General features: G+C 41.3%; 1 protein-coding gene across 17 annotated transcripts in view; it reads right to left on the reverse strand.

The window, feature by feature from the left end:
• The window catches only part of LOC125451641 (dystrobrevin alpha), a 184352-nt gene that overhangs the window by 100584 nt on the left and 70281 nt on the right, over window positions 1–13487 (reverse strand). For all 17 annotated transcript variants that reach the window (XM_048529027.2, XM_059646064.1, XM_048529031.2 and 14 more), the window contains exon 5: window positions 10479–10564. In XM_048529027.2, coding sequence (XP_048384984.1) covers window positions 10479–10564 — 86 coding nt within the window. The remainder of the gene's footprint in view (window positions 1–10478; window positions 10565–13487) is intronic.

Genomic DNA, 13487 nt, shown 5'->3' on the forward strand with positions numbered 1-13487 from the left:
GCATAAAAACAGGAATAGACCAGTCACCTCAATGAGATGCTCCACCATTCAATTAGAGAATGGTTGATCTGATTAAAGCCGCAATGCTACATGCCTGTATGCACCTATTAATCTCTCATCCCCTTGGTGATCAAGAATCTGTCTCATACTGCCGTAAAGATAATTAAAGATTCTGTATCTACTGTCTTTTGAGGAAGGGAGTTCCAAAGACAGAAACCTCAGGAAAAAAAAATCCTCATCTCATTTTTAAACAATACTCTAGATTCTTCCATAAGAAGAAACCTGCTTTCAACTTCCACCCTGATTAAGTCCCCTCAGGTCCTTACATGTCTCAAATGGGTCACCTCTGACTCTTCAAAACTCCATCATCAGTTCATCTCCATGAGTTCCCTCATCAGCATCCAAAATGGAAAACTAATGAGGCAACAGGACCCTAGGAGACTCCAGCAATATCTGCCTTTTTCCACTAGACTGCCTGATGCTCACCCATTTCCTACCTATGTCCAACCCTTTCCACTATGATGCGACCACCTCTCTGAATGAGCTATCCACATAACTCTCAGTCTTCTGGATGTGCCACTGGGTCTCTAGATGCTGCCCAAGCTCAGAAATCTGCAGCTCAACATACTTCCTGCACATATGTTCATTAAGGTGCCCCAGGAGTCCAGTGGTGCATGATAGTGTCCCAGTCTCTGGGCTACAAGGCCCAGGTTCCAATCCCAACTGCTCAAAGTTACAAGATAACATCTCCGTACAGGTTGATTAAAAAAAGTCATCTAGAACTCCAGTAAGTTCCATGACTTCCCACATATTACAGGCCACACATTTCCCTTAACCAATGTATGCCAACATGTCTTAAGCTGAATTCCCCTATGTGAACTTTATTCTACTTTCTTTTTTAGAACTTCCACTTATTCCTCGTATTTCTCAGTTAAATAACTTCTTTAAACAATTTTTTTCTAATTTACAGCAATTTACAGAAAGTCCCTAATACTAATTAATGATCTTACTAACGTTCTGTGATGTCACTCTGGTCTATTTTTCAAAAACTTAACTGCATAGAATGATTCCACTCTTACTCCCAGCTAAGAGATAGAATAGAATCATAGAATCCCTAGAGTGTGGAAACAGGCCCTTGGCCCAATAAGTCCACACTGACCCATTGGAACATCACACCCAGACCCATTCCCTCATAATCCACCTAATCTACACATCCCTAATACTATGGGCAATTTAGCATGGCCAATCCACCCAGCCTGCGCATCTTTGGAGTGTGGAAGGTAACCCACACAGACACAGGGAGAATGTGCAAACTCTAAACAGTTAGAGGGTGGAATTGAACCCTGGTCCCTGCTGCTGTGAGGCAGAAGTGCTAACCACTGACCCACTATGCTGTATGTGGGCTCAAGCCTCAGCTGCAATCATTACTCTCCCAATCCCACTCCAACCCCCAGGTAAATGGATATGTACTAGCCGCATACTTCCGGTCTGCTCATAGCAATGCTGACTTCCTACACGCTCCTCCCAATCATGACTGCTACACTTGATTGTTTTCTGATAAACACTTTGGGAAAACGTGCAAGGGTGGTCATTAGGCCATCACAGTTGGGACTTGAACCTGGGCTTCGTAGCCCAGAGATTGGGACACTATCACTGCACCACTAGACAGTGACAGTCCATGGTGTTAAAAGTCCATCAATACTCAATACCGAAGATCATGTAAGACATGAGGCCACTTGACTGATGTGTAAAGGGCTGTGGAACAACATCTCAGCAAGGGCCAGCATCTTCAATGGTTTGGAGATAAAGAGAGAAAAGCGGGAGGAAGGAAATTGAAAATGATAATATTAAGGGTCAGAATATTCAAAATTGCTACACTTTATCTAATTTCTAGTGCATACATAGAACATTAAAATGCTACTGACAATAAAAAAAATCAGCTTGCAGTTTTATCCATCAGTTTGGCACATTCTTCATTCCACAGATTATGTAGGCTATTAAATATGACTACTTCGGTGTTTCAATTGTACTCCATATGAAATTATGAAAAAACTATCCTACCTCTTATTTTTATCCTCTGTCTTTGCAGGATTAGCTTTTAACTTCAGAATTTCTGAAGGCAGCATAAAAGAGTATCAGCTCAGTCACCCATTATACATTTTATCTGATTTTCCTTTCCAGTTGTTATGGACAAAGGGAGAAATGAGGATGAAACAAAATTTTATTGTTTTTCCTCTGTCAAGTCCAAGACAGCAAGGCATTGCTTGATTTTCTCTTTTCCTTCTCTATTCCAAGCTCTGAACCAAAATTTAGTTTTCAGATTCTAACTTTTTGAAATAAACCCACAGCAAAAAACCCTTTCAATGGACATCAAGAATAGGGATTATTAGCAAGTCATTCAAAATGTGGGGAATTCTTTTGCTACTTCACCTACACAAGTGCACAATAATTTTTTTTTGAAATCAGGGCAGTGAAAACAAATTATAAATTTCCAGCTTTAGTAAAACCAGAGTTATGAAAAATCTGGTTATGAGTCTCAGAGATCAATGTCCAAAAACAGTTTCCTCAGTGAGCTGAATGCAGTAATTTTCCCTTGCAAAAAATATAGGCTTATCTCCAGCTAGTAGCTTGGACACAGATAGAGGGTCTAAAGTAAGCTTCCAACTGCTATCCCTCTGGAAGTCAACTGGTCTAGAATCCCAAAATTGCACATTTAAGGAATTAAACCATTCCAATTACACAGTCATGTGACAAAGTCTGGCATTTCAAATGCTGACGGTCCATCTCAGCAGGCTAATTAGAAGATCGTTAATCTAAAAGTGTCACTTTATCACACCAATTAATTTCCATTGTGAGGTGATAAGGTAACAGGAAAAGCATTAGTGCTCATTTTACCATAATGCATTTTCACAATTCGCTCTGTTTTGAAGCAGACAGTTCAACTTATTCACGTCAGGTTTAAATGGAATGCTTATACAATGCAGGAGACTTAGAAGCTTTGGTGAATACAATGAGATCAGCCTTGGCAATTTTATGAATTCAGCAAGTTTGTCTATTTTTAAAAGAAACGTTATTTAAACAATGAGATACAGAATGTCGTTTTATTTTAGATTTCTATTCATCCCTCTGGCCATGGTATATTTAAGATCGTTCCTTCATGTTTCTGGGGTGGCCCACACCACCTAAACTCCTGCTCCCACGAGCTGGCCAAGCAGTTGTTCTAAATGGGTTTGACAGGAGATTGATGGAAAAATTCAAATGATGTCCGAGTTTAAATTTTCCAGTCTTTGTCCTGCTACATGATTTTTCTGTCTGCCTTTTACCCCTGCTGCATCAATCTTACATCTATTACATAGCTCTCTCCATCTTCACTACAATTACAACTAGTCAATTAAAATTTTGAAAGATTTTTGTTAGGACAATAAAAATAAATCTCTTGTAATGATCAAACTGACAGAATATGACTGTCACACTTCACTGAGGTAGCATGCTAGAAATCAAGCCGCACTATCCCCAAAGTCATCACAGAAGTTAAAGATATTAAAATTTCCCAATTCCCCAAGAGTTCTGAAGGAGGGTCACTAGACCGGAAATGTTAATTGTGCTTTGTCTCCACAGGTGCTGTCAAACCTGCTGAGTTTTTCCAGCAATTTCTGTTTTTGTTCCCAATTGATCTAATTTTCAGAACCGGACTGATAGAAACCATGAACCAGATTTCAGTACTTAACAAGAATTACTATTTACTACAAGTAACTGGTCTCTAGCTACACTTATAAACCATTGGCATGTAACAGTATAAATTAAACTATCCCTTACACACAGACAGACATACAAACAAGAAAAGAGAGGTATGGGTAAAGGAAAGCTAGAAGACAGTTCAGTGGCTCCTATTCACAAGTTGCTGAAGGGATCTCATGATTCTTATTTCAGAACTTTGTTCATTTCCAGCCAGAAAAATTTCCCTACCCATACCCCCATCAGCCTCTCCTTTCGGTTTTTAAGATGGTACACTGCTGGGACCCACACAGGAGTTAAAATTAATTGGTTCTCAAACTGCAGCTTTGAAGGCAGTTGGCCCTCACTTACAAAGATTGGAGGCATTACAGATGGTGAGATAGGCTATTGATTACTTCAAGTTATAACAAAAGCTCAGATACTACTTATTTACAAAGCAAGTATTACACTGAAATGGAAAACTTAGTGGAACGATATTGTTCCTCTTCAATAACTTTCTGACCAGCCTTCTGTAGTTTTGCTATTAAAGCACAATCTTTCTGAGACATCAGTAGGTAAGGAACAATCATTAACTCTGACTATGCAATAACATCAACTAGCTATTGCACTTCAAGTGATAAGTCTCCAAGTATTGGACACTGCGGTCTAATTATATGCTCTTGTCTTTTGATGACAAAGTACATAGAACATTACAGCACAGTACAGGCCCTTCAGCCCTCGATGTTGTGCCAACCTGTCACACCAGTCTGAAGCCCATCTAACCTACACTATTCCTTGTACGTCCATACGCTTGTCCAGAAAGTAAGTAAAGCTCGCTTTTCATAATGCGGTTGGATTGCCTGATGGCTATGCCATTTGCAATGATCGCTGAAAATAAGCTATTTGACACAATTTAGCACTGGGCTGTTTAAGTCTCTATTTAAGAAGTAGGTGCAACATTAATATGCGTCAATCGAGGTCCATCACTTAAATAGGATCAAGTGCAATTTTACCTGTCAGTTGGCTTGAACAATGACCATCTTCGTTCTGATTGCTTACATGTGACAGATGGCTCCAAAAGGAAGTTTGAAGACTTCCCACTGCATCAAAAAGGAGCATCTGTTTTTCCCTGAAACCCACATGTAAAATCCAGGCCTCTTAATTTATCCTCCTCCTACCACCTATTCCCAAAGGCTACATACATCTGAAATTTGGGCAACTTTGAGGCCATGTGATTTGACAGCATTTGGCTATCTGCCAAGTTGTGTCTGTTTAGATGGGCTGCTTACCAACAAAACGTTAATGATACATTCTGATTTATTTGAAACACTTTCAAACTTCATAACAGATAGCCTAAAAAGGAAAAAACAAAAACTGGCAAGTATATTTTCAGCAGATCTGAAAATCAGATCCCTCACGATTATCTCAACAATCACTGTTCCACATCCAATCAATCTGCCTCTGCTTATAACGTACAGTTTCCTCCAGACACAGGCTCATACAATGTTGTATTCTATAAAACAATTAGAAATAGCAGGCATAATTATAGAAATGAATAATCACGCACATAACCCTACAGACATAATAGTCATAGTAGGTGGGGAAAAAGCAACAGGTAAAATTTTACAGACTTTAAAAAGGGTTTTGACAGAGTGCTATCTGAGAGATTGAAGTGTATAGAAGATCGAAAATTGGACTAAAATGGTTTGAAGACAGGGAGCTCTAGGGGTAAGGACAGGAGTTAAGGGGCACCTTCAGAAATGCTATCAAACATGAAAACATTAGTAAAATTGGAGATACACAGCATTAAGTATCACACCATAGATTGATGCTTTAAAGAGCACACACATTAACTGTGCTGCTTAAATCAAAGCAAAACGCTGCGGATGCTGGAAATTTGAAGAAAACACAAAGAGTGCTGGTGAAACTCAACAAGTCTGGCAGCATCAGAGAGGAATAGAGTTAACACTGAGCAGTTGTCATACTGCTGGTTTCTCTGATATTCTCAGTGTTTGTCAGCAGGGAACTGCCTGATTTCGCAAAGTAGAAATATGTGACAACATGATAAAGTGTCAAGGGAATGAGATGGAATATACAGAAGAAACTATCTCCAGCAGTCCAGGAATGAAGAGCAAGGAACTGTTGAAACTGCATAAGATTAAATCGAAAAGACTCAAAATGAAAGGTCAGAAAAATTACATGATCCATGCCTTTCAAACATAAAACAAGTAGGAACCTGCACAAGGTGGTGTCAGGCCCAATGTGTTAAAAAAAATCACAAGGTTGATTTAATCTCTTAATCTCTCTTAACTGTTAGGAGATCAAATTCCCAGCTAATTTTATGACCTCATTCACCACGTTTTTCATTCTTGCAGGCTCCTTTTTTAATAGATAATTTGTTACTTTTTTAAATAGGCAATACTCATGGGTGTAGATCCTTCAGGTGTAGATCAAAAACCCATGTGATTTTTACTTACCTGTAATAAAGGCAATTAAAAAAAGCAGACAAATTCCAGGATGGGCAGGTCTTCCCTCCACAAGATTAATGTTAATTTGATGAAAACAAATATTTTCCCCATTCTTTTCTGCAATGTACTCTTACTCCCTGACCAATTTACAGTTTCTTCTATTCCATCAAACTGATTATTTAAGCTTGTACAGAGATAACAAGGTGTAAGGCTGGATGAACACAGCAGGCCAGGCAGCATCAGAGGAGCAGGAAAGCTGATGCTTCGGGTCTGGGCCCTTCTTCAGAAATGGGGGAGGGGAAGGGGGCTCTGAAATAAATAGAGAGAGGGGAAGGCAATGATAGAAGGTGGAGAGAAAAGCAGATAGGTGGAGAGAAGATGGACAAGTCAAGGAGGTGGGATGAAGCCAGTAAAAGTGGGTGTATATAGGGAGTTAGGATGGAGGTTGGTCAGTTGGGGAGGAGGGGCGGGTACGTGGAAGGGAAGACGAACAGGTCAAGGAGGTGGGGATGAGGCTAGTAGGTAGGAAGTGGGAGTGGGTGTTGGTCAGTGAGGTGGGAGGAACGGATAGGTGCTGGAGGAGGCCCAGGATGGATATGTCATCCAAAGAGTAGTAAGGGGAGTTGAAGTGGTTCGTGACTGGGAGGTGTTGTCGTTTGTCACAAACCAAGCAGAGATACTTCACAAAGCAGTCTCCAAGCCTCTGCTCGGTATCTCCGATGTATAGGAGGCCACATCGGCAACAGTGGATACAATATACCACATTAGCAGATGTGCAGGTGAACACCTGTTTAATGTGGAAGTTTTCTTGGGGCCTGGGATGGGGGTGAGGTGGGAGAGGTGTAGCACTTCCTGTGGTTGCAGGGAAAAGTGTCGCGGGATGGTAGGGCTTAGTGGGAAACATGGAACGGACGAGGGAGTCATGGAGATAACTGTCCCTCCGGAATGCAGATAAGGGTAGGGAGGGAAATATATCCTTGGTAGTGGGGTCTGATTTCAGGTGGCGGAAGTGGTAGAGAATGATGTGTTGATTCCAGTGGCTGATGGGGTGATACATGAAGACAAGGGGAATTCTGTTTTTGTTGTTATTGCAGGGAGGGGAAGTAACGGCTAAGGTGCAGGAAATGTGAGAGATGCAGTCAAAGGCGTTTTCGACTGCCGTGGAGGGGAAATTGCGGTTCCTTGAGAAAAGAGGACATGTGATGTCCAGGAGTGGAACACCTCATCTTGGGAGCAGATGCGGTGGAGGTGAAGGAATTGGGAATAGGGGATGGCATCCTTGCAGGAATGTGGGGGACAGGAGGTGTATTCTAGATAGCTGTGGGAGTTGGTGGGGTTAAAGTGGATATCAGTTTCCAGATGGTTGCCACAGACAGACAGAGACAGAGGTGTCCAGGAAGGAGACAGAGGTGTCAGACATGGTCCAGGTGAACTTAAGGTTGGAGTGGAAGGCGTTAATAAGGTGGATGAACTATTCGAGCTCCTTATGGGACCATGAGGTGGCGCCAATACAGTCATCAATATAACGGAGGAAGAAGTGGGGGTTGATCATTGTATCCGCTATTCCTGTTGTGTCCTCCTCTACATTGGGGAAACCAAGCAGAGGCTTGGGGGTTGCTATGCAGAACACCTACACTCGGTTCGCAACAAACAGCTACACCTCCCAATCACAAACCATTTCAATTCTCCCTCCCAGTCCTTGGACGACATGTCCATCCTCAGCCTCCTGCATTGCCACAATGATGCCACCTGAAAGTTGCAGGAACAGCATCTCATATTGCACTTGGGAATCCTGCAGCCCAAGCGTATCAATGTGGACTTCACAAGCTTCAAAATCTCCCCTCCACCGACCACATCCCAAAAGTAGTCCAGCTCATCACCACCTACCTAACCATTCTTACCACTTCAAGCCCCACCCCCATCTCCTACCCACTAATCTCATCCTGCCTCCTTGACCTGTCCATCCTCCCTGGACCGACCTATCCCCTAAATGCCTATCTGCATCACCTTTACTGGCTCCAACCCTGCCTCTTTGACAGTCTTTTTCCTCTCCACCTATCTTCTCCTTTATCCAACTTCTATCTGCCCCTCCCTGCAATAACAACCAAAACAGGATCCGCCTCATCCTCACATTCCACCCCACCAACCTCTGGATCCAAAGCATCATCCTCTAACACTTCCACCATCTGCAATCTGACCCCACTACCAAAGATATTTTTCCCTCCCCACCCTTGTCTGCTTTCTGGAGGGACCACTCTATCCATAACTCCCATGTCTGCTCCACACTCCCCACCTGCCCCATGACACCCAGCACTTTTCCCTGCACCTGCAGGAAGTGCGAAATACACCCCTCAAACCCATCCCAGGCCCCAAGATGACCTTCCACATCAAGTAGAGGTTCACCTGCACATCTGCTAATGTGGTACACTGTATCCGTTGCTCCCATTGTGGCCTCCTCTACATCGGGGAGACCAAGCAGAGGCTTGGGGGCCACTTTGTGGAACACCTGCAATCAGTTCACAACAAACAACTACACCGCCCAGTCGCGAACCATTTCAACTCTCGCTCCCACTCCTTGAATGACATGTCCATCCTGGGCCTCCTGTAGTGCCACAATGATGCCACCTGAAGGTTGCAGGAACAGTATCTCATATTTCGCGTGGGAACCCTCCAGCCAAATGGTATCAATGTGGACTTCACAAGTTTCAAAATCTCCCATCCCCTGACCGCATTCCAAAACCAGCCCAACTTGTATCCGCTTCCCTAACCTGTCCTCCTACCTATCCCCTCCTCCCACATCAATTTCCACTCCCATCTCCTACCTACTAGCCTCATCCCGCCTCCTTGACCTGTCTATCCTCCCTGGACCGACGTACACCCTCCCTAACTCACCTTTGCCGGAGTCCGACTCCAATCCCGCCTCCTTGACCTGTCTGTCTCCTTTCCATCTATTTTCTCCTTTATCAATCTTCTATCCGCCTCCCACTTTCTCCCTATTTGTTTCAGAATCCTCTTCCCCTGTCCCATTTCTGAAGAAGGGTCTAGTGCCGAAACATCAACTTTTCTGCTTGTCTGATGTCCTGCTGTGTTCATCCAGCTCGACACCTTGTTATCTCAGATTCTCCAGCATCGGCAGTTCTTACTATCTCTCTCAAAGACAGAATTCGCCTTGTCCTCATGTATCACCCCATCACCCTCCAAATTCAATGCATCATTCTCCTCCACTTTTGCCACCTGCAATCTGACCCCACTACCAAGGATATATTTCCCATCCTACCCTGATCTGCCTTCCGGAGGGGCCCCTCTCTCCATGGCTGCCTCATCCACTCCACACTTCCTACTAAGCCCCAGCACCCCCCAGCACTTTCGCTGCACCTGCGCCTAAACCTCCCTCATCAACTCCATCCTAGGCCCCAAAATCTCCCCACCATGACCTCAGCCCAAGACCAGCCCACTTCGTCCCTGCCTCCTTGACCCGTCAGTCTTTTCTCCCACATATCCATTCCTCCCACCTCACTGATAAACACTCACCCCCACTTCCTACATGCTAGCGTCATCCCGCCTCCTTGACATGTCCGTCTTCCTTCCCACGTACCTGCCCCTCCCTCCTCACTGACCAACACCCATCCCAATGTCCTACCTACACTCACCTTTACTGGCTTCATTCTCGTTTCCTTGACTTGTCCATCTTCTCTCCCCCATCTGCTCTTCTACCCACCTTCTACCATCGCCTTCCCCACTCTCTAATTATTTCAGAGCCACCTTCCCCTCCTCCATTTCTGAAGAAGAGTCCAGACCCAAAATGTTAGCTTTCCTGCTCCTCTGATGCTGCCCAGACTGCTGTGTTAATCCAGCTCTACACCTGGTTATTTAAAACTTGTGTATATTTCTCCAAATATGAAATAGCCTTTCAGACATGGTTAAACATATAAACATAGAGAGAATAGGAGCAAGCAGTATTTTACATAAAATACAGATGAGCTTTTGTCTTGGATATTAATATTGGCATTCGATTAACACATTGTATACAAGAGTTGCCCACAGCCTATCGCCATAGACTTTTTCTGAAGCTGTCTGTAATAACTCTGTATGATGTTTCTCTACAATCCAACAATGATAAACCTCCAAAAGTATTTTGTATCATCCAGATATCATGAAATATATGATTAGGAATGCAAGTTTACTTTTTCTTTACATATTTCAACCTAGAAGTCAGGGATTGCTAAATTACAAAACGTTAAGTGTGGAACAATCACGAGAGCATTGCAATTGTCACAATGTACAAAGAAAACTTACATCTCAGTTTGTCCAGTATCTTCCCTCCACATATTGTCGCTAATGCCACTTTCACAGCAAGAACTGATATTTTGCCATGGCCTTCTCTGAAAATCAATCATGACATTTTAAATCAATAAATCTGCAGTTACCAAAAAAAAATTAGAAGCAAATGAACTAATTCATTTCAGCAAACAGATTTAGATCTCAGTTTTACGTAGCAAATTTTATAAATGATGAAAAAGAATATATATTTATTCTCCAATTTGAAAAATACTTTTCAGAGTCATAGAGTCAGGCAGCACAGAAAGAGACCCTTGGTCCAACCCATCCATGCCAACCAAGTTTCCCTAACTAGTCCTGTTTGCTTGTGTTTGGGCCATACCGCTCTAAACCTTTCTTATTCATGCACCTGTCCAAATGTCTTTTAAAATGTTGTAACTGTACCTGCATCTACCACTTTGTCTGGCAGTTCATTGCAAATATTCTGTGCGAGTTGTCTCTCAGGTCCCTGTTAAATCTTTAAATATGGCCTCTACTTCTGAACTTCCCAACTCCAGGGAAAAGACCTTTACTATTCACCTTATCTCTGCCCCTCATGATTTCAAAAATGTTTATAAGGTCACCACTCAAACTCCTACGCTCCTGAATCACAGACTTAAAACAGTGCAGAAGGAGGCCATCATACAATAGAATATATTTCTCCGGTGCACCTTTTTCTTCTGATAGATATTTACAAATTGAAATTTACTGACCAATAAAAATTGAGGAAAAAAGATTGCGCTCTGCATCCTGCTCTGTTTGCTAATGAGGTTATGGTGTGGCATGTAATTGTTAAAAGATGTTATTCCAAGATAATTTAGGAAGCAATCGTAAAATCAATTATTCACTATGGCTTCAGGCTGTAAGCCTGAGTTGAATCAGAGTACGTGAGTCTTTTAAAAAAAAGTGACACTGAAATTACAACTATTAAAAAAAGATTCTGCTTGTACTGTCACTAAACTAAAAAAAATGCAATATAAAATTCCAGTGTTCTACAATTCTCCCCCATAACTCAAATCTCCAAACTTTAAAATAAATGCTTAAATTTTTTTCCTTTAAATGGAAAAGAGGACATTTCTCTGCTTCAACTATTCTATGAAAACTTTTCCTAACTTTTCTTTAAATTCCAAGCAAATATCTTCTAACTCCTTTCCTACTGTTTATCATAAACAATTAGAATGAGCGCTGTACAATAAGTAAGCAAACATTCAGGCCTCAAAGAATTTAAAACTAAATACTGTGTGTATGATATTTTTGGATCCTTTAGTTCAGCAACTCAGAACACAATTAACTGCTCACATTAAACAGAAGATTAGAACTCAGATGTTAACTAAAAGGATCGTAATTTAATTGCACTAACACATCATTCTACTCAATTAACAGAGTAAGAAATAATTGAGATTATAACAATGAGAGAAAATTATAATATCCTCATACTAATCCTGATTTTAAACAGCTGTAACGTTACGGAAAATGTTTTTAATACTTAAGCAAGCTGTTTGCAGAATGTGTATTCATTCTTTTCCTTACACTTGGTATTCCTTGTGGAGAAAGGGACTGGGTCCAGTTATCTCCCTGTGTCTTGCCAATACCATTGGGCTACAATCAACACTTTTCTGGGCCCAAAATTTCCAGGGTAATTCACAAAAGCAAGGACCAGCAGATATTTATCCCATCAACATTTGCTGCAATGTTGAAATAGATCTACTTTTGAATAGATGTAAAATCTCTCTCCTAGCCAGAAAACTTTGCGATCAATGTAGATGTGAACTAATTTGCTCCGAAATCGGTAAATGCTCTTTCCAAGATAACCAACAAAGACATAGCATACCCGTGAAGTGTTCATCCGCTAATATTGCAATAATTACTTAGATTTACATTAGACATTTGTAATCTGTTCTTGAAAGTGTTTTAAGATTTCCAAAAAAGAAGCTGCCATAACATTTGGAAGTCCAACTGTTTTATCACTGCCAATGACCACTGCAGGGTTAGAATTTTTTGCAATGTTTGTAGAAATAATTGAAAGAAGAAAATATTGCAGGCGATTTAATAAATCATTTTCTAACAATTAACTCCAAATTATCATTTGATTACTTTTTCAGTGATTACATAATAGTCAAGATGCCATTAAATATTGATCAAATGGAACATCCCAATTATCCATATTCACCAGCCACTGAACTTCATGTACAATAAATCACTTCAATAATTAAGATATTTTTGAAAGATCTGCTTGATGGAGATAGATATATGTTTTTAAAAATTACTTTGAATAGGACAAATCTTCATTAAATGTAATAACTTGGTGCCATGCGGATTTTCTTTATCTGTGGAAAAAAGCTTCCCGCTGGTAATCTATACAGATGACCGAACTCTGGTTAGTTTTCATAAATCTATTTCATGCAAATTTCTGACTGAAATGTGTTTGTGTCGTTTCATATTCATGTTTGGCTAATCAAGAGTAGAACTCAAGTTTGTTCTCTGGAAGTTGTCTGCTGTATGGAATTTGTCTTTCTAAAAAATTGTTGAAATAAGCTGCAATCTAATGGGCTCATTTTTAAAAATAAATGCAATAACTAGTGCAGAAGGAAAAGCTATTAAAATTCAGACAGCTATTTCAGCAGCAAAAAGAATACACGGGGTGGCTCAGAAGTCCTGAAATCACCCCTCAAATTTCAATCAAGCAGGTGATTATCAGAGCAAAGTTGTCCCTGTATATTTGAGACACAGAATATGTGAGGTGCTAAGATAACCAAGTGTGGAGCTGAATGAACACAGCAGGCCAAGCAGCATCTCAGGAGCACAAAAGCTGACGTTTCGGGCCTAGACCCTTCATCAGAGGAGCTGCTTTTTCAATCAAAATCTGGATGCTTTAGCTGCACTAACCTTAAGATTCCACCCTTCCAATCTTGCTGGACCAAAGAAGAGGGAACACCAACTACTGATTGAATGAGCTAGAACTGGGCAAACTATGCACATGTGGATAGG

This window comes from Stegostoma tigrinum, chromosome 5 (genome assembly GCF_030684315.1).
Source record: "Stegostoma tigrinum isolate sSteTig4 chromosome 5, sSteTig4.hap1, whole genome shotgun sequence".
Classification (NCBI taxonomy): Eukaryota; Metazoa; Chordata; class Chondrichthyes; order Orectolobiformes; family Stegostomatidae; genus Stegostoma; species Stegostoma tigrinum.